This window comes from Chiloscyllium plagiosum, chromosome 1 (genome assembly GCF_004010195.1).
Source record: "Chiloscyllium plagiosum isolate BGI_BamShark_2017 chromosome 1, ASM401019v2, whole genome shotgun sequence".
NCBI classification, from domain to species: domain Eukaryota; kingdom Metazoa; phylum Chordata; class Chondrichthyes; order Orectolobiformes; family Hemiscylliidae; genus Chiloscyllium; species Chiloscyllium plagiosum.
The window spans coordinates 19,240,607-19,262,995 of NC_057710.1; the positions used below are offsets into that span (position 1 = coordinate 19,240,607).

Genomic DNA, 22,389 nt, shown 5'->3' on the forward strand with positions numbered 1-22,389 from the left:
CTACTTCTCCTATTTATATCTTTTCCCCTACATTCTAGTTGAAATTTCCCTTCTAATTTCTCAAATCCCTGATTCTGTCAGAGAATCATAGAGTTTTTACAGCAATGGAAAGAGGCCCTTCATGTCCACGTCATTCATCAAGTGTCCTTCTGATTCCAGCACTTGTCCCGTAACAATGAATGCTATGGTGTTTCAAATGTTCATTTAAATAGTTTATAAATGTCTTGAGGGTTCCTGCTCAATCACTCTTTTAGGCAATGTGCTCTGGATACCCACAATTACTGGGTGTAAATAACTTCCCTCAAATTCCCTACAAAACCTCCTTACCTGGTTATTCCTCTACTAATGGGAAAAGGTTCTCCCTTTCTACCCTGTCAATGCCTCTCAGACCATTGCACACCTCAATCAGATCCTCCTCATCTCAGCCTTCTCCGCTCCAAAGAAAACAATCCCAGCTAATCTGTCTTCATAGCTGAATTACGCAAACCCACGTACATTCTGGTGCATGTCCAATGCCCCCTCTCTAAGGCAACTACCTCCAGCTGTCTTATTTCTTAACCCTGCAAATTATGCTGATCTCATGGTTCTAAATTGGAATTCATAAAGATATTAGACAATGTGCTGATGAAATAAATATAGGTCAGTGCCCTGTCTAGACAAATTCTCAAATGCATCATTGTTAAAGCTCCCTACCAGTTTATAGGTCATACTTGATCATGATCAGTTTGATGAATCACTGTTATACTCCAAGATATTTTTGACCTACCTAATCAAGTTGACAGAAATCAGGAAATGGATTCTGATCAATTTGTTAATTAAGATAAACAATAGCTTGCTGTGATCATAAGTTGAATAATTTTATTTTGAACAACGATTGTGGAAAGAGAGGTATGTGCAGTAATTCAAAGCACTTGGCTGTCTTGGTTTCCTATTGATCCAATCAGCAACTGATTTATAACTACACTGAATACGTGATATCCTGACTGGGGGTGCCAGTTGCCTGAGTCACCCTGCAAAGGGGGTCTGTGTACACTAAGGATACATAATTAATGACTTCTGAAGAACAGTTCGAGGGAAGAGGAAGCACAAACTGTTCAGGTATATCAGTAAACTTTCGAGATAAGACACTGGGAAATGAGATGCCTTAAGTCTCACTTCAGAATTCTCCTCAACATGGCATGTGTTTTATAGAAAAAGCCACAAACCAACAATTTAAGAATGGGCATGTTTAAAGGAGGCCAATAGTAAATGGAAAGTCTCTTGAAAACATAACACATAAATGAAAAGGAATCTAGGCCCAAGGAATATATTTATCTTGTACAAATTTATGTTTCTCAACAGTGAAATTCAAGGAATCAAAGCCTATGAAGATCCCAATTCCTGCCAGATAATAATGATATTCAACCAATACATAACATGCCAGATATTGATGCAAATTAGAATATGCCTGTGCATCTGGGTAAATATACCTGGGGAGAATCATAGAATCCCTACATGATTCTACAAAGTACATTTAACTAGATAGATATACCAGGGTAGGCTACATGTAGTTTCCGATTAACTGTCAACTCATATGAAAGCTTTGGTTTACTGTAATAAAACTGTCATTTCAACAATGATGTAAGATGATAAATTTTCAATTTCTTTTTGACCCACTTTGGGTCGGTAATATCAAAAAAAAATCAATAAGACATTTACAGTGCTTCTTAATGAATTGACATTCAAATTACATCAAATGTTAAAACACATACCAGAAATACTGTTCAACATTTGTAGTAGCTAAGCATATTATTTAACATTAGGGCAGTCATTTGTCAGCAACCAGCATCTGAGCTTCATAATCACATCATTAAATGTGATTGGTCTGCACTCAAGTGGTCTTTTGCTTGTATATTGCAAAAGATATAAAGCTCAAGGTTTGGCAGTACAACTAGACTGAATGAATGATCTCAATCAGGAGATTGTTTTCTCAGATTGACATTCTATCTATGCATTAAAAAAAAACTTTAATTGAGTTAAGTTAAAGCAGACCATATCTCATTCTTATACTGCTAAGTACTGCCATGGTCTTGTTTGGTAAATTACTACCTTAGACCGGCAGCCCATTATTGGCAAAAATGGTAAATGAATCTGTGGGTCATGGTGTTCACACATTTCTAACATTGTGGCCTTCATGCCCTCAAGTTCCAGTTAGCATATTTAGCTTAACATGCACATGTACATACAAATTCTGCATAACACATCCCCACTAAAGGTTACAGGGTAAATATAAAAGAACCTTATTCATCATCGTCTATCTCAAGCATGTGTCTATTCTATTAGACTGAGAAACTTAAGAGTGAGGTTTCCTAGGTCAAACCCCTGTCTACCAAGGCTATATTGAATATGCAAATATTTGTTTTAAGATGGAGCTAGTCTCCCAAGGTTTATCATCTTCTCAGAGTTTGTCCTCCCCAAATGAAATTAATTTCTCTTTACTAGATGTGTCACCACACTCTGCATGCCAACCACAGTTCTACATTAAATCCTGACTGAGTCGGTAAGAGGACAATCCTACTGTAAGGATTCGTTGGAATCTAGTTGGGGTGAAAGTAATCTCACCTCACTTGAAGAACAGCTTCACAACTTTCTCCCAAAACTCCTGGAAACAGCAGGGACCAGTGCGTATCGTTTCCTAAGATTTTGCAACACTGCAAATAGAGTTACAGCATGATGCCATGTGACTCCCTCACAATTCAGATCTGAAGCCAGATATGGTTCGCCAGACTCTCAACCCTTTTCAAATAACCAGGAGTTTCCAGTAAACTGAGTTGCTGCCTAGCAACCTAGGAGCTCAAAGATAGAACTTTCCTTTTGTCCACACTGCCATGAGATGATAAGTGGGGGAACCTCAGCTTCAGAACCTCAGCTACTGACAATTCCATCTCTGTCTCAGTGTGACTCCCAGGCAGGTGTGTTCATAGGGACTTGTACAACTATCTTCCAGTAAAGTAACATTGCTATTATACATTACAATCAGAGGGAGTGCCTCTGAGTTTGAGTGAATCACAATGTCTCTGTCCTGTAAATTCATGATGGCATCTGTAAGCTTTGCGATGGATATTCTATTCTTGTGATCATTGCCTAGAATTGCCTAAAGCATAAAAGTGTATAGCTAACATCAACAAAGTTAGTACTTGATTTCTTAATTCTGATATGCCCCTATTCTGACCCAAGGCTATCAATGGGAGGTGAGTTTGGTTGCTGAAATTGTGGATCTGAAATATGCAAATGGTGGTTTGGGAAGGTGAAAATGTTCTATGCTGTCCTCTCTTCCCAACTTTTGGTTTTCCGTTTTGCCTGCTCTTGGGTGCCCTGGTGGTTCTTGGATCTCCTTGCAAAACATACACTGACTAGTCTAAAAACATAAGCCAAAATTCTCAACAAAAACTAAAATAACCTTTATGCAGATATTAAGTGCCGTAAAATCATAATATAAGTCACATGATCACATATGTCATTCGAATGTTGGGCATTACAACCACTACTTTTTGTTATTTACATAAATTATTTGAATGTGAGCAGAAGAGATAGTAAGTTTGTAGATGACACCAAAATTGAAGGTGTAGTGGACAGCAAAGAAGGTTACCTCAGATTACAATAGGATCTTGATCAGATGGGCCAGTGGGCTGAGAAGTGGCAGATGGAGTTTAATTCAGATAAATGTGACGTGCTGCATTTTGTGAAAACAAATCCTAGCAGGACTTATACACTTAATGGTAAGGTGCTAGAGAGTGTTGCTGAACAAAGAGATCTTGGAGTGCTCCTTGAAAGTGGAGTCGCAGGTAGATAGGATAGTGAAGAAGGCGTTTGGTATGCTTTCCTTTATTGGTCAGAGTATTGAGTATAGGAGTTGGGAGGTCATGTTGCGGCTGCACAGGACATTGGTTAGGCCACTATTGGAATATTGCATGCAATTCTGGTCTCCTTCCTATCGGAAAGAAGCTCTAAACTTGAATTGGTTCAAGTATGATTTACAAGGATGTTGCCAGGGTTGGAGGATTTGAGCTATAGGGAGAGGGTGAACAGGCTGGGGCTGTTTTCCCTGGAGCATCGGAGGTTGAGGGGTGATCTTATAGAGGAGCATGGATAGGATAAATAGACAAAGTCTTTTCCCTGGGGTCAGGGAGTCCAGAACTAGAGGGTACAGGTTTAGGGTGAGAGGGGAAAGATATAAAAGAGACCTATGGGGCAACTTTTTCACACAGAAGATGGTACGTGTATGGAATGAGCTGCCAGAGGAAGTGGTGGAAACTGGTACGATTGCAACATTTAAGAGGCATTTGGATGGGTATATGAATAGGAAGGGTTTGGAGGGATATGGGCTGGGTGCTGGCAGGTGGGACTCGATTGGGTTGGGATATCTGGTCGGCATGGACGGGTTGGACCGAAGGTTCTGTTTCCATGATGTACATCTCTATGACTCTATAACTCCAGGAATACCTCTCAACATTTAACTCAAGAGAGGATGGGGGACTTGATTGGAAGAGTCAAACAGACTGTTGTGAGATACATGGGCATACATCTGAGAGATCCACCATATTCTAAAGACACTGGAAAGGTAAGTTTTGGAAGGTCGAAAAAATACATTCACAGTACCATCTAACATGTAATAAGGACACAAAGCTGAAGTTGAGGATTCAGTAGAAATGGGATTAAGGCAGCAGAAGACAGATCTCATATGAGCTTGGAGTTTGGGGCAAATAGAAAAAAAGGCTAACAAGTGTGAAGATGAGCAGAATACTAGACCAGCACAGGCATTAAGGAATGTTTGGTTTGCTTGGCAAGATGTAGCAGGAATCAAGCAGCTAAAGCCTCAGAGAGCCTCGACATTGGTGATAGAACCATTAGCTTCTCACATATTATTTGAGGTCAAAGTGGGACTATTTAAGGAGGTGAATGGTCAAGGGGGGTGGGAGGTGCCAATAAGTACAAGATCCAGAGCTAATGTTCCCAAAATAGAACACTGTTTTATAAATATGAGGGCCTACAATTTGATTTAATACTTTAGCCATGTAATATATATTATAATATGCAATTTTTAAAAAAGATAATTATAACATTTGAGAATTCATGTAATATTTTCTGTTTGCATTACAAATATTGCTTGCGATTAGAACCCATCAGTTAGAGAAAATCTTTTGAATGAAGTAACAGACATTGCAGCATTATGAAACATCCCAGAGTAATGTAACTGTAACTACTTAGGCAGCTGAACTGGAAACTGTCATCTTTTGCATCATGCCTGTCCAGATAGAAGATGATACTTCTCCTTTTAGGCTTACTCTCCAGCCTTAGTCTCCACACATTTTAGCACTGATGAGCAAATAAGAACATTTTTCTAGCTTTCCTGCCTTTCTTAAGTATTTCCAGGGCAAAGCTTCCATCATTGTATCCAACAATGTGCAATTGCCCAAATCATTTTGACTTTTCAATTCTCATGCTCTTCAGCCTTATGACCTCTGTGTGTGAGACTATATGACTCTTTGCCAATTACTGCAAAAATCAGAGAGTGTGTGCAGCAATGGAGACATTAATCCTGTTTGTCTGTCAGCAGGTCACCGAGGTTAAATGACAGTTTCCCAGCTCTGACCATAACCCAAGTGGTTTAAGTGTTGAATCACTTTAGAATATAAAGATAGTGCAAGAATAATTTAAAGATTTTCCCTGGCCCTACAGAGATAGGTGGTGCTGCAGTAAAGACTGCAATCTTTCTCTCAAGCAGGAAATGGAGGAGGTTGACCCTACCCTTGAGAATGATATTTGAAATTAATTAATACTTGGACCAATTTTACAAAAATGTCAAGTCTCCAAAGTACATTCATTCAACTATCACCATACGTTCCACACCGAAGGTCGACGATTGCAGAGAGCATACCTGTCGTCGCAGATCCCTTGTTTTCTTTGTCATTTTTTCAATGGCAGCATTGAGTGGGTCACCTTTCTCTTTCCTCCCAGTCTGAAAGAAGATAACACATTTTATTTAGAAGCTTGTCTGAAGAATGTGACATTTAATTTTGCCAGCACTGTTTTTCTTTACTGTCAAACATCCAGATGTGATGTAAACCTGGTGAATTGACTCGGAATTGCTTCAGCTTACAAAACATTATCAATTGTACACAACAACAAAAGACTACCTGTGAATTATTCTGTGTTCGTCTGCTTTACTTTGCTTGTCACTTTCGTATGGTTATGTCAATGTCAATGTTCCATACTGTACAACGGATTACCTCCTTACAAAGTCAGGGGAATGATTCTCAGGGGTCAATGGGTGCATGAATTGTGGTGGGCATGTACTTTTGTGCAGTCGATCAGCACACCAGTTTGCAGGCACTATCTTGCCATTTTCCAGAGCAATTTTGAAGAAATTGATTTAAAATGGCTACCTTTCTACAAGAGAAAGGAAGTTTGTGCAAGTAATAAAAATGTAAATTAAATCAGAGGCCAGCTGAAAATTTTCAAATTACCTGCATGTTTCTTCTCGCATCAGATGCATGGAGGTGGTCTCCCAGATGTATATAGTAAGTTCAGAAGTCCAGACTGACTCATTATTGTGGCTGTCTACTGGTTCAAAGCTACAGCTGCAGGTCATCTTATCCGGAGACATTTCCCCTCCACAATGGTGATCCAGAATATGTGGTTATTATCTATTTCAAACATCTTACAAGTGCTGAGAAGCCATCTCAAGATGGTAGTGACCTCTCTCTGTATCTCTCTCTTTTTCTCTCACTCTCCTTTCACTGTCAAGAGTAGAATCCATCTCCTGCATCTGGTGGGTCTCATACTTGCCCGACAGTTTTAAGAACACGACTGTCATTCTTAACTGGATGCCGAATGCATTTCTTGTTAAGTAGAAGAAGGAGGCTTATGTGTTGGTGAGACTAGATGATTCAGATGAGGCAATGGAGTGTTACAGGTTAGCCAGGAAGGATTTAAAGAGAAAGTTAAGAAGAGCAAAGAGAGGAATGAGCAGTTTTAAGCAGGCAGAATAAAGGAGAACCCTAAAGCTTTCTATAGGTATGTGAGGAATAAAAGGATGACTAGGGTGGGAATAGGGCCAATCTTTGAAGAGAAAATGAGGTCTGCAGATGCTGGAGATCAGAGATGGAAATGTGTTGCTGGAGAAGCGCAGCAGGTCAGGCAGCATCTAGGGAACAGGAGAATCGACGTTTCGGGCATTAGCCCTTCTTCAGGAATGGATGAAGAAGGGCTAATGCCCGAAACGTCGATTCTCCTGTTCCCTAGATGCTGCCTGACCTGCTGCGCTTCTCCAGCAACACATTTCCATCTGGGAATAGGGCCAGTCAAAGACAGAAGTGGGAAGTTGAGTGTGGACCCTGTGGAGATCGGAGAGGTGCTAAATTAACATTTCTCATCAGTTTTATTCAGGAAAAGGAGAATATTGTATATGAGAAGAATGAGATACGAGATATTAGACGAGAAAGGATCAAGATTAGTTACGCACAGGTATTATCAATTCTGGAAGGAGTGAAAGTAGACAAGTCCCCTGGGCAGTATGGGATTTATCCGAGGATTCTCTGGGAAGCTAGGGAGGAGATAGCTCAGCCTTTGACTTTGATATTTGAGTCGTCATTGACTACAGGTTTAGTACCAGAGGACTGGAGGATTGCAAATGTTGTCCCCTTTTTCAAGAAGGGCAGTAGAGGTGACCCAGCTAATTATAGACCAGTGAGCCTTACTTCTGTTGTATGAAAGGCTTTGGAAAGGATTATAAGAGATAAGATTTATAATCATCTAGTAAGCAACAATTTGATTTCAGATAATCAACATGGTTTCGTCAAGAGCAGGTCATGTCTCACAATCTTCATTGAGTTTTTTGAGAAGGTGACCAAGCATGTAGATGAGGGTAGGGCAGTTGACATGGTGTACATGGACTTCAGTAAAGCCTTTGAGAAGGTTCCACATGGTGGGCTGTTGGAGGAAATGCAGAGGCATGGGATTGAGGGTGATTTAGCAATTTGGATTAGAAACTGGATTTCTGAAAGAAGACAGCATGGAGTCCGGTTACTAGTGGTGTGCCACTGCTGTTTGTCATTTTTATAAATGAATTAAACGCAGGCATAGGTGAATGGTAGGTTTGCAGATGACACTAAAGTCGGTGGAGTAGTGGACAGTTTGGAAGAATGTTACAGGTTGCAGGGGGATTTGGATAAACTGCAGAATTAGGCTGAGAGGTGGCAAATGGAGTTCAATGCAGCTAAGTATGAGGTGATGCACTTTGGAAGACTAACAGGAAGGCAAAGAACTGGGTCGATGGAAAGATTCTTGGTAGTGTGGATGTGCAGAGGGATCTTGGAGTCCATGTAGATAGATCCCTGAAAGTTGCCACCCTGGTTGATAGTGCTGTTAAGAAGGCATACGGTGTGTTAGGTTTCATTGTTAGAGGAATTGAGTTCTGGAGCCGCAATGTCATGCTGCAACTATACAAAATGCTAGTGCAGCAGCACTTGGAATTTTGTGTATAGTTGTGGTCGCCATATTACAGGAAGGATATGGAAGCATTGGAAAATGTGCAGGGGAGATTTAGCAGGATATTGCCTGGTCTGGAGGGAAGCTCTTATGAGGAAAGGCTGAGAGACTTGGGTTTGTTCTCATTGGAAAGAAGAAGGCTAAGAAGGGATTTGATAGAGACATGCAAGATGATCAGAGGATTAGATAGGGTAGACAGTGAAAGTCTTTTTCCTAGGATGATGACATCAGCTTGTATGAGGGGGCATAACTACAAATTGAGGGGTGATAGATTTAAGACAGATGTCAGAGGCAGATTCTTCACTCAGAGAATGGTAAGGGCGTAGAATGCCCTCCCTGCCAATGTAGTTAATGCAGCCACATTAGGGAGATTTAAAAAGTCCTTGGATAAACACATGGATGATGATGGGATAGTGTAGGGGATGAGCTTAGAATAGTTCACAGGTTGGCGCAATATTGAGGGCCTGTTCTGCGCTGTATTGTTCTATGTTCTATGATCATTACCTGTCCAATTAATCAATGTTGGGTAACTGTTCCTAACACAGTGAGGGGTTGGAACACCCATTTGGCTCTGCCATCAAGGTCCCACGCCATCAATGGATTTGTACAAGTTGAGTTCCAATGGGGGCTCCCGACAACTACTCGAACTTTGGTGGCAGAGCTGTGGTAATTCTAGAAAAAGGCAAAGATCATGCCTGGTGAGCATGGAATCGATATGGAATTTTCCCCCAGCTTGCTTGTTTAAAATTAGGTCTTTCATTTACAAAATGTTACATAAATGTAAAATGTAAATGTGAGATGCTTTGTCATAATTTGGTCACTAATAGTGGATTAAAGAATGATCATTTGAAGAACATAAAAGGCTGTGGGAGACAGCAGAACAAGTGTGATATGTCTTTAGAGAAACTCTATGCAGACTGAAAGAGAAGAATTTCATAGTCTGTTCTCATGTTTTAATAATAAGGAAAAACTCTACACAGAGAAAAGTAATGATCTCAGGAGTAAAGGTTTAAACACAGTGTTCTAAATAACAGTTATAACATTAAATATAAAGCACACCATGTTTCATGTACATATCTAATTGTCTCATTGCATGTGCAGTATGCACCTTAATGATGTGGGAGTTGAGGTCAGGCTAGGTAAATACTGAAAGTACCTTCTCCCAACTGATCTAATTAAAGGTTATTCAGTTTCCACCTGTCCACTGTTAAACTGAGCATTTTTATATTCAGTGGATTATATGAAAGTAAACAAGCAGAGTATATTTTTTTTCATAGCTAATGATGTAGAAATATTCAACATCAATATTATATGATTTTGCATGAATTTTCATCATCACAGGATGCAATACAGAAGAAGGCTGTTCAGCAGAGTTTTCTTGTGCCAGCTCTTGAAGAGCTATCCAATTAGTCTTAATCCTCTGCTCTTTCCCTGGAACTATGTAATTTATTTAATAGATTGCATGGAAAAAGGACTTTCAGTCCAACTCGTCCATGCTGACCAGTCTCACTTGCCTGCGTTTGGCCTATATCCCTTCAAATCTTTCCTACTCATGTACTGAGCCAAATGTATTTTAAATGTTGTAACTGTACCTGCATCCTTCATTTCCTCTGGCAGTTCATTCCACACATGAATGACTCTGTGCAAACAAAATTGCACCTCATGTCCTTTTTAAAACTTTCTGCTCTCACCTTAAAAATATGTCCAGTGGTTTTGAACTTGCCATCCAGAAGGAAAAGACAACTGCAATTCACCTTATCTATGCTCCTCGTGATTTTATAAGCCTTCAAAAGGTTACCCCTCAATCTGCTACATTCCAGTGAAAGAATTCCCAGCCTATCCAGCTGACATTTATAACTCAATCCCTCCATTCCCAGCAACATCCTGCCTTCAATTATTCCCTGTTGAGAATAATTCCCTGTTGAGATTTACAATGTAATCTGCTCACATCACTCTTCAGGCAACATACATCAATTTGCTGTGTAATAAATAAGTTTTCCATATGCTGTCTCTGGTTCATCTTTGAATTGTCCATGATACTATAATGATACTATAATGATATTAACATTCAGTTATGTGGTTAACTTTCATACTAGTCAATTTGCCATGGTTAGTCTAAGAAAACAGGAAAACTAATTGTTTTCAATCATAATATTTAAGTGCCATTATGGGGAGATTTGTAAGAAACTATGAGGCACAAAGTATTTACTGAAGATATAGGGTCTTTTTGCCAGGGTAGGAAAGTCCAAAACTGAAGGGCATAGATTTAAGATGAGGGGGGAAAGATTTAAAAGAGACCTGAGGGGCAACCACACTATACAATTCTATGACTCTATAGTGAATCTGCACGGTAAAGTTAAACTACTTCTTTGAACAAACTGAGCCTGCTAACAGTGTTAACATGTGCTGTGGTGTAGATGCATTACAGAAGAATGCAGATGCCGCTAAACTCAGTTTTGCTTGTGTCATGTCTGTCTCACAGATAGCACTACATCCACTGTGGGCAGCACGGTGGCACAGTGGTTAGCACTGCTGCCTCACAGCGCCAGAGACCCGGGTTCAATTCCCGCCTCAGGCGACTGACTGTGTGGAGTTTGCACGTTCTCCCCGTGTCTGCGTGGGTTTCCTCCGGGTGCTCCGGTTTCCTCCCACAGTCCAAAGATGTGCAGGTCAGGTGAATTGGCCATGCTAAATTGCCCGTAGTGTTAGGTAAGGGGTAAATGTAGGGGTATGGGTGGGTTGCGCTTCGGCGGGTCGGTGTGGACTTGTTGGGCCGAAGGGCCTGTTTCCACACTGTAAGTAATCTAATCTAATCCAACGTATCCCTGTCATACCAGGCAGATCATTTCTGCTGCATCTACAAAGCAAAACAATACACAACATTGCCTCAAACTGTCAGTCCCAAAAGATAATCGCTTTCTGTCATTCCAAATTCATTTGATACTCTTATGCAAACAATGCATTTCCTGATAGGCATAAGTTAGAGAAAGGTAAATAAAAATTAAAATACTGATGATGGTACTCCCTTTTGCACATTATGCCCCTCAGTGTGAAATCTGTGCCTCAAGCCTATTGCAATTGGCATTGGATGAGAATATTCACAAATAATTAAAAAAAAATGTTTATTGCATGAAGTTTTGGCCACATGCTGCAGTCTGTGAGAAACGAAAGCTGCAGGCAATATCTTTTCTAATACCTATGCAACAGTAGAGACAGTGAGCCAGTTACTGTTTAATATGACCAATTATCTTTCTCATTTATCACTGAAAAAGGGTTAACATAGGAACCTCATTATCAAAGGAATTTAACAAATGCCAATCATAAAGGTAAATGAGCACAAGCAATTCTGTGTAACCTGACTTTTTTGGCAGAAAACTAACTCTCCAAAAACAGATACCATAATTCACTTTTCACATATCTCAGATACAACACAATTTACCTAAAAAACTCAGTAATCTTATTATGGAGAGCTCAAACATTACCTTTCATAAGAATATTTGAAGTCGGAGCAAGCGTAGGCCTTGTGGCCATTTGAGCCTATTTCGCCCATTCAGTGTTGTTCAACATCACCATGACTTTCCTGCTCCATTCATAAGACCATAAGATATGGGAGCAGGATTGAGCCATTCAGTCCATTTAGGCTGGTCCATCATTTAATCATGGCTAATATGTTTCTCAACACCATTCCTCTGCCTTCTCCCCATAACTCTTGATCCCGTTACTAACCAAGGACCTCTCTATCTCTGTCTTAAATAAACTCAAAAATTTAGCCTCCACAGCCTTCTGTGGCAATGTGTTCCACAAATTCACCATCATCTCTCTGAAGAAAATCCTCTTCATCTCAGTTCTACAGGGTGTCCCTTCACACTCAGGCTATGCCCAGGAGTCCTAGTTTCTCCTACTGATGGAAACATCTTCTCCGTATCCATTCTATCCTGGTCTCTCAGTATTCTATAGGTTTCAATGAGAATCTACCCTCATCATCCTAAACTCCATCGTGTGCAGATCCAGCAAAGTGCTCAATCACTCCTCATATGGCAAGCTCTTCATTTCCGGGATCATTCATGTGACCCTCCTCTGGACTCTCTCAAATACCAGCATCTCCTTCCTTAGATATAGGCCCAAAACTGCTCACAATATTCCAAATGTGGTATGACCAAAGCCTTATACAGCCTTAGCAGCCCTCCCAAAATGAATGGTAACACTGCACTTGTCTTCGAACTGCCAACTGAACCTGCATGTTAACCTTAAGAGAATCCTGAACGAGGACTCCACACTTAGCTTCAGATTTCAGAAGCCTTTTCCCATTTAGAAAATATTCAATGCCTCTGTTCTTCCTATCAAAGTCTCTAAACACACACCTACGACACATGATTCACAAAAATAACGTCTTGATATTAACAGCTGAAATTGATTCCTCAACATAAAGCTGGCAAAGTCTTTGGTACTATTGCTGGATCCAAAGCCTTTGCATATCCAGTGGTTTCAGCATATGGAATGAATCACACTGGCAAGAAATTCACATAATTTAAATCTTGGGGCTATGCACAATTATCATTTAAGTCAGACCTATAATCTGATAATGGTAGTGGGGGTGACTTCTCTCAGTAGACAATTTTCAAAAGACTGAGCTTCTTGAGATATTTGCAACAAGATCTGAATAAAATTCAGGCTTGTGCTGAAGATAGGCAAGTAACATTCGTACCATACAAGTATAAGGAAATGACCATCTCAGCAAGATAGAATTGAACCATCCTTCCTTGACATTCAATGTCATTACCAAGTCAGAATTCACCACAATCAATATTTTGCGAGTTACCATTCACTGGAAACTGATCTAGGCCAGATATATACATACTGTCCATAAAACAATAAGATGTAGGAGCAGACCCCGAGATTATTCTGCCCAATGAGTGTGCTTCACCATTCGATGTTATCATGGTTGATTTAATAAAGCTCAACAATATTTTCCAGCTTTTTCAGTATAACCTTTAGTTCCCTTACTGATTAAAAGTCTGTCAATCTCAGCCTTGCATATACTTGGTATGAAGGTACGAGTGTGGACTATGCTGGACAAAGTCAAAAATTACACAACACCGGGTTATAGTCCAACAGGTTTACTTGAAACTGCAAGCTTTCGGAGTGCCCACTCCTTCCTCAGAGGGGGCTCTGAAAGCTTCCAGTTTCAAATAATCCTGTTGGACTATAATCTGATGTCGTGTGATTTTTGACTTTGAATATACTTAACAACCCAGCCTCAACAACCTTCTGCGGTAAACAATTTGACAAATTCACTACCCTCAGAGTGAAGAAATTCTTTCTCACCTCTGTTTTCAATGTGCAACTCCTTATTCTGTGATTATGCCTCTGGTCCTGTACTGAGGTTATACTTCCTGGTTCTAGATTCTTGTACAAAGGAAAGTGACCTCCCTGCATCGTCTAAATTCAAATAAAAACAGGCCCAACCTACTCAACTTCTGTTCAAAAGACGTCCATACCAGTTTCAGTCTTGTCAATGTTCTCTGAACTTCCTTTCCTTAGGATATGGAGCTCAAAACTGTTTTTTGTCCATTCTTAGGATGACAGCATCTCTGGCTAGGCCAGCATTTATTGCCCGTTCCAACTAAGAGTGAATCATGTTGCTGTGGCTCTGGAGTGACATGTAGACGAGACCAGGTAAGAAATGCAGTTTCTCTCCCAACTGAGCTGAGCTCTTCCAACAATTGATAATGAATTCATGATCAGCATGAGACTCTTAATTCCATATTTCTTATTGAATTCATCTGACTACACCTACATTTAGGCCAGCTTCTATTGCCCATCTCTTAACTACTCTTGAGAAGATGTTAGTCAGCTGCCTTCTTGAATCCTATAGTCCCTGTTGAAACAAAAACAGAAATTGTTGGAGAAACCCAGCATGGCTGGCTTTTATGAATTTGAGGCCAGAGAGGTTAAGAGTTTCTGTGAGAGGCCTGAGGGTGAGTACACTACTGCTCTTCCCGGTGCACAAGATTAGTTAAAAGAATGCACGGCTTTAGGGTTTATGTTGGCCGGTAGCATACACCTATCTTGGTTTAGCTGCTGAAAATCCCACAGTTTTGGCCTTCCTCCACTTCGAAGTTAAAGTTAAGTTGTGCGACCAATAAAATCATTTGGGCAAGAACTTTTGCATGCCAATTAGGTCTCCACTTCCTTTTTGGGTGAGGCTTATCAATGACATTATTGTTACATTATGCCAGATTTGAATTTGGCAGGAATAGAACTAGTTTCACTCAGGTCTCTTGATCACAATAGAATAATCATACCTCTGATAGGTGTGAAGAAGCTTTAAGCATTTAACTGCAGCTGATATTCAGCACGACATCTGTCTCCCCCTTTTTCCGTAGTTTACCCTTCAGACCAACTTTAGATGTGGTCTATTTAAGTTTCTAACTATATTCTTCACCCTGTGGAGGATGATGGAACTGTAGCAAACAAATCCAAGCAGAATGTTGTGGCCTATCCTCATGGTGAGTTTAGTGGTGGAGACATTTAATCAGGCAGCAAGGAACCTCACCTTCACCCTGATTATGTCTTTGGTGAGAAAGCTCCCCTGCTCCAACCCAAATTATCAATTCATGGCCTTTTTTGGGCCCCATCCCTTGTCATGATTGCTATTAACCCCAAAGTGGTGGGATAGCAAGCAAAACTGAGTGGGGTTGAGTGTAGGCTCTTAGCAGGAGGTCCATTGTTGAAAGAAAGTCACCATTTGAGACCTTTCAGGAGTTAGATAGGGCTCCAGTGGACTGAAAAATGGCTAATGTAACACCTTTGTTGAAAGGGGAGTGAGGCAAAAGATAGGAAACTTTAAGCCAGTTAGCCTGACCTCGGTTGTTGATCAAATTTTAGAACCCATTATTAAGGATAAGTTTGCGGAGTACTTGGAAGTGAATGGTAAAGTATGGCCAGGTCATGTTTGACAAATTCGTTAGAATTCTTTGAGGAGGTGACAAGCAAGTTAGACAAAGGAGAGCCAGTGGACATGATCAATTTGGATTTGGAGTTGGAGGATTGGATCTGGGAATAAAGTGGGGAGAGGGGAGATCAGGAAACTGGTAGAATCCACATTGATTCCATGTGGTTGGAAGGTCCCAAGGCGGAAGACGAGGTGTTCTTCCTCCAGTCGTCGGGTGGCTAGGATTTGGCAGTCCCGAGGAGGCCCGGGACTTGCATGCCCTTGGCCGAGTGTGAGGGGGAGTTGAAGTGATCGGCCAAAGGGCGGTGGGGTTGTCTAGTGCATGTGTCGCAGAGATGTTCTCTGAAATGTTCCGCACGTTGGCATCCTGCTTCCCCAATATAGAGGAGACCACATCGAGAGCAATAGACATGGTAGGTAAGGTGTTTGGAGGTGCAGAAAATTCTCTGCCAGATGTGGAAGGATCCTTTGGGCCTTGGATTGAAGTGAGGGTGTCGGTGTGGATGCAGGTTTTACACCTTTTGTGGTGGCAAGGGAAGGTGCTGGAAGTGGTGGGTGGGTTGGTAAGGTCGCGTGGGCTTAACAAGGGAGTCGTGGAGGGAATGGTCTCTGCTGAAAAGGGATGGGGAGGACAATATATCTCTGGTGGTGGGATGCGATTGTAAATGGCAGAAATGGCAGAGGATGATGCATTGTATCCAGAGATTGGTGGGGTGGAAGGTGAGGACAAAGGTGGGTCTCCCCTTGTTGCGGATGGAGGGCTGAGGTTCAAGGGTGGAGGTGTGTGAAGTGGACGAGATCTGCTGGACGCAGATTCAGTTGGCAGTTAGGAAGGCAAATTCAAGTTCAGATTTAAAGAGGGCTAGAGTATAGGAGCAGAGATGTACTGCTGAGTCTATATAAGGCTCTGGTCAGACTGCACTTGGAATAATGTGAGCAGTTCTGGACCCGGTATCTAAAGAAGGATTTGCTGGTGTTGGAAAGAGTCCACAGGAGGTTTACAAGAATTATCCTAGGAATGAAGACTTGCCATGTGAGGAGCTATTGAGAACTCTGCTGGGTGTGGACTTGATGGAGTTTAGAAAAATGAGGGGGGAATCTCATTGAAACTTACAGAATACTGAGAGGCCATGGTGAAATGGACTTGGAGAAAATTTTTCCACTGGTTGGAGAAACGCGGACCCTTGGCCACAGCCTCAGAGTGAAGAGACAACTGTTTTAAATTGTGATTGAGAAGAAGAGGAATTGCTTCAGCCAGAGTATGGTGAATCAGTAAAATGCACTGCCGCAGAAGGCAGTGAAGGCCAAGTTGTTCAGTGTATTTAAGACAGCGATAGTTGGTTTCTTGATTAGTAGTGAGATCATGGGTAATGGAGAAAAGAGAATGAGGTTGAGAAACATTTCTGCCATGCTCAAATGGTGAAGCAGTCTCAATGAGCCTAACTCTACTCCTACATCTTATGGAAACCCCCATCATCTCGACAATACTCCATGTTCCTGTTTCAGATAGTTGTCCTCATATAGTGCACTTTGCTGACAACTTAAAAACCTCTGCCGCTTATGCTCGATAAATGATTGCAAAATTCTGGCTCAGGACATTGCATTCTTTCCACTGGCTTCTTTTAAAAGCACACTGACTACAAATAACTTTTGAACGGTAACTGATTTCCAAACTTAACTCTTTTTTTAGCCTATATTTCCCTTCATTATACAAATACTTGCTACACAACCATCAAGTTTTAAAGGAATGAATGCCAATTACTTAATGTCTCCACTGTACTTTAACGTTGCAGAATTAGAGTTCCTCTTTATACTCAAGCAGTCCTCCAACTCTTAGGAAACCTGGTTATAGAAAACTTTTAGAGGAGTTTGGAGGAGACCTGAAGGTTAAAAGCAATATTCTCTTTCCTGGAAAGGAGTTATTTCAAAGAAGTTAAAGGAAACAAGCTTGTTCAGCAGAAAACATTAGTTATGTAATTTATAGACCAAGAGTGTTTGGTGAGAAATCTGCAGGTTATTGTAAGCTGAGAAAAGCTAAACTCTCAGGTTTGTGAGTTTCCATGCAAGAAGACTCCACAGTTCACAGGACTGAAACAAGAGAAAACCAGTTCAGTCAAACTTAAAGATTTGGCATAAAGATGTAATTGCTCTGGATCAGATGCACAGTAAAGTAATGTTGTTGAGGAATAGGTCAAATTTTTGTTTTGCTGAATAGTTTAAAACTTTTTTAATGGTGTTCTATATCTACAAAAGTAAGAAAATAACAAACCAAGCTTTGTCTTTAATATAATAAACTTTTGTTCTGTTGTTAAAGAAATTTTGCAGTCTAATGTGACTATGTTTCAGTAATTGACCACCATGTTCAGAAAAAAAAATCATCTCTCAGGCCACATCCAATTTTGGGATCTGACTTCGCCAGTGGTATCATCAGCTGGGATCATAACTGTGACTGTATGCAAATTTTTAAACCGCTGCTGATTGTGAATGCAATTGAGTTGCAATTTTCTCACAAGTGCTAGAATAACAGAATCTTGCAATACAACAGCTATTCAGCCCATCATGTATGTGCTTATTCTTTTACAGTGGTATCCAATTAGCCCATTTCTTGCTCTGTCACCATAGCCCTGTAAAATTGTCTTTTAAGTTTTTATTCAATTCCTTTTGAATGTCATTATTCAATCTGTTTCAAGTAATATGTTCCCAATTGTAACTTGCTGTTGTTCCAACACACTAGGGCATTGCACTGGAAAATAAACCCACTATTCACAATTATTACAAAAGTTAAAGGCTTTATAACAACATGCAAAATCCCCGATTTCCCGGTCATTTCATCGCAGCTTGACAGAAAGCACCGATGAGGTTTATGTACTTAACAATGATTACAATTTATTGCAGAAAAATAGGCTCTAGCAATGGGTAAACAAATATGAACTGTTGATATATAATTCTTGACTAATAAACATTAACCCTCATAAAATTTGCAGTGCACGTATATGTATATGGAAAAGAACATGATTGCCACGGGCAAAAGGAAAGACTAGGAATACTTCAATGGTCCCTGTCCACACGGTTCACTGAATTGATCCTTTTTGGCTTGGTAGGGTTAGCAGTTCCTCATAAAGTCATCAAGTTACATTGTAGAAAAGAGAGCCTTCAGCCCATTGAATCCTCACTAACCAATCAACCTTACTTCTAGAGTTGGCACAAAAGCATGCATAATTCACTCGTGCAAAATGCTTTATACGTCTTGATTTTCTTTCCCCAGGTAATTTTGATTATAGGAGCCACAACATGACTGGCTCGTACTTGTACAGTCTCGCATTTATTGATAAAAGTGACAGCTTACAGCAACAGATGATGAGAGAGTCGGGGAGAGGTTAGGAAATAATCTTTTTTCAGCTTTGACATGTTTTTATCACTGCAGAGGGAAGGGCAACTCCTTCCTTTCCACAGGTGCGATGGCTTCTCTCCAAACATTCACACACTGACATATTCAGAATTCATCAGATAGTTGTTGGTAGGCAGAAGGCAGAAGATCTCTGGTCATCATTCACCAATTTAATTAGCTGTTTCATAAAATCCCTACAGTGTGGAAGCAGGCCATTCGGTCCATCGAGTCCACACAGACACTCTGAAGAGCATCCGGCCCAGACCAACCCCACTACTTAACCTTGTAACCCCACTTTACCCATGGCTAATCCACTTAACCTGCATATCCTTAGATACTATGGACAATTTAGCATAGCCAATCCACCTAACCTGCACATTTTTGAACTGGGGAAGGAAACTGGAGTACCCAGAAGAAACCCATGCAGACACAGGGAGAATGTGCAAATTCCAAACAGACAGTCACCCGAGGATGGAATTGAACCTGGGTCACTGGTTCTAACCATTGTGCCACCTTGCCGCCCAGCTGTGCCACCATGCTGCCTGTACTTGTTACAGGCTGACTCTTCATTCATACTTTGGCCGAACGTGTCTTCAACTAATCTTCCCACAGTGCTTAAGCACAAAGCAAAATACCAGCACTTACAATGAGTGTTAGGTAACATGCTTCTAAAAAGTGCAGCAATTGTTTCCACAGACCAGGGGTTTTAAAACAGTTCTATTCCGATTTCAGTCTACACTCAAAAATGCAGAAAATATTGTGAGGAAAGAAAATAATTTCATCTGCCAAGCTTGTCTTCCAGAAAGGCAGTCTGGAATTAAAAGCTAGTCTAATGTCAATTATGTAATCATTAGTAATTACCATAAAAATACTTCAGGTTCATTAATATACTTTAGGAAAGGAGACGTGGTGTCCTTACCTGGTCTGACCCACATGTGCCTCTAGATCCACTGAGATGTGTTGACTCAGAAATGCCCTAGCTAGCAACTCAGTTCAAGTGGAAATTCTCTGTACAGATAGGGTAATAAATGCTGACCCAGTTAGCCATGTATATTTGGGCATAAAAAATGCAACTTTTTATCGATAACCTGATTCAAGCATGGATTTTATCATGCTCCAGATGGACTGATTCATGGCAAAAATTTGCTCAGTGCTTATTGGCAAACCATTGACATCATCATCAAATGAACAGGGCAGGAGAAGACTATTTTACAAGATCTACATAATTACTTATACTGCCATTCTGAATCTTGATAGCCCTCCAACTCTTCTTTTCAAATGCAACAACTTGCAATTATATAACAGCTCTAATGTATACATCATTGCAACTACTAAGGATTGATTCATAGGCACTTAAGAATATAGAAACATAAGAACAGATGTAGGCCATTCAGCTCATTGTGATGATGGCTGATCTCCATATCTAGTAATACCTTTGCTTAACTAAAAATGATCTTGGATTTAAAATTAACAACTACTCCAGCATCCACTGCAATTTGTGAAAAAGACTTCCAAACATCTAAAGTACCTCAATACCTCAACCTTGTTTAAGAAGGGTGGTAAGGACAAGCCAGGGGACTATAGACTGGTGAGCCTGATGTCGGTGGTGGGCAAGTTGTTGGAGGGAATCTTGAGGGACAGGATGTAGATGTATTTGGAAAGGCAAGGATTGATTAGGGATAGTCAACATGGCTTTGTGCGTGGTAATCATGCCTCATAAACTTGATTGAGTTTTTTGAGGAAACAACAAAGAGAATTGATGAGGGCAGAGTGGTAGCTGTGATCTATATGTACTTCATTAAGGCGTTCAACAAGGTTCCCCTTGGGAGACTGATTAGCAAGGTTCAATCTCACGGAATACAGGGAGAACTAGCCATTTGGATACAGAACTGGCTCAATGCAGATGACACCAAAATTGGAGGTGTAGTGGACAGCGAAGAGGGTTACCTCAAATTACAACAGGATCTTGACCAGATGGGCCAATGGGCTGAGAAGTGACAAATGGAGTTTAATTTAGATAAATGCGAAGTGCTGAATTTTGGGAAAGCAAATCTTAGCAGGACTTATACAATTAATGGTAAGATCCTAGGGAGTGTTGCTGAACAAAGAAGCCTTGGAGTGCAGGTTCATAGAGAAAGTGGAGTCGCAGATAGATAGGATAGTGAAGAATGCATTTGGTATGCTTTCCTTTATTGGTCAGAGTATTGAGTACAGGGGTTGGGGAGTCCAGAATTAGAGGGCATAAGTTTAGGGTGAGAGGGGAAAGATATAAAAGAGACTTACGGGGCAACATTTTCACACAGAGGGTGATACGTGTGTGGAATGAGCTGCCAGAAGAAGTGGTGGAGGCTGGTAGAATTGCAACATTTAAAAGGCATTTGGATGGGTATGTGAATGGGAAGGGTTTGGAGGGATATGGGCCGGGTGCTGGCAGGTGGGACTAGATTGGGTTGGGATATCTGGTCAGCATGGACAGGTTGGACCAAAGGGTCTGTTTCCATGCTGTACATCTTTATGACTCTATCTACCACCCTTTGTGTGTAGAAGTGCTTCCTAACATCTCTCATGAACAGTTTGGCTCTAATTCTCAGACTACACCCCCTAGTTCTAGAATCCCCAACCAATGAAAATATTTTGTCTTCATCTACTCTGTTTTTTTCCCCTGATTCAGTTTCACATAAGGGCACATCATGGCAGTAATCAAAAATGTGGTCACATAAATTAGTTCCAAGGATCATTTTAAAGAAGAAAACAAATTAGTGAGGGAGAAAGATTTAGGGAGGCATCTTCCAAACTTAGGACCTTGGCAGTTGAAGGTACAGCAATTTAGAAATATAAAAGGAGGAGAGAACTGGAGGCTTGTTGACCTTTGAGTGTTGTAGGGTTAGATAAAGTTACAGGGAGAGGAGATTGAGGCCATGAGAGGATTTGAAAGGAAGGGTGAACATTTTAAAATGAACGCTGAGACCTAATGTAGGTCAGAGAGGACACAGATGAAAATTCCTTCTTACTACAGAATAGTTAATGTATAAGAGTTAATATAGGATCTTCTTCAACTGTCTTATCAGGTTGTATATTCCAGACAATGTACTTTTGTAAAAGCAGTTGTTTGTAAACATGATGATATCAGTACCAAAAGATGCACCAGTGGCAGCAGAATGAGATATTTACTTACCTTGAGGAGATTAAGCTTAAAAAAAATGGCTCTGCTGGGCCATTGGCCTCAATAAACCTGATGTTTTTAGCTTCATGAAGTCCTAAGCACAATAGCTGCCACCACATGAATAGAGCAAAATAACTGCAATTGCACAAAATCAACAGAAATACACTCCAGTATGTAATTCAGCAATTGAATTACCACTCTTTTGGCTTCCATTCTAAAAATTGAAATTGGCAAGGCCAACTTACATCATTAAAATATCCTGTACCTGCCTAGCAGTGTACATCCTACACAATAATTGAGTAGTGACAAGAGCGTTTAATATATATTTTTGAGTTCTGATTCACTGCAAATGCT

The 22,389-nt window shown here is 40.5% G+C and overlaps 1 protein-coding gene across 1 annotated transcript in view; it reads right to left on the minus strand.

Annotated features, from left to right (window-relative positions):
- The window catches only part of ctnna2 (catenin (cadherin-associated protein), alpha 2), a 1,205,477-nt gene that overhangs the window by 519,735 nt on the left and 663,353 nt on the right, over nt 1–22,389 (minus strand). The window contains exon 8 of the mRNA XM_043699324.1: nt 5,918–5,998. Coding sequence (XP_043555259.1) covers nt 5,918–5,998 — 81 coding nt within the window. The remainder of the gene's footprint in view (nt 1–5,917; nt 5,999–22,389) is intronic.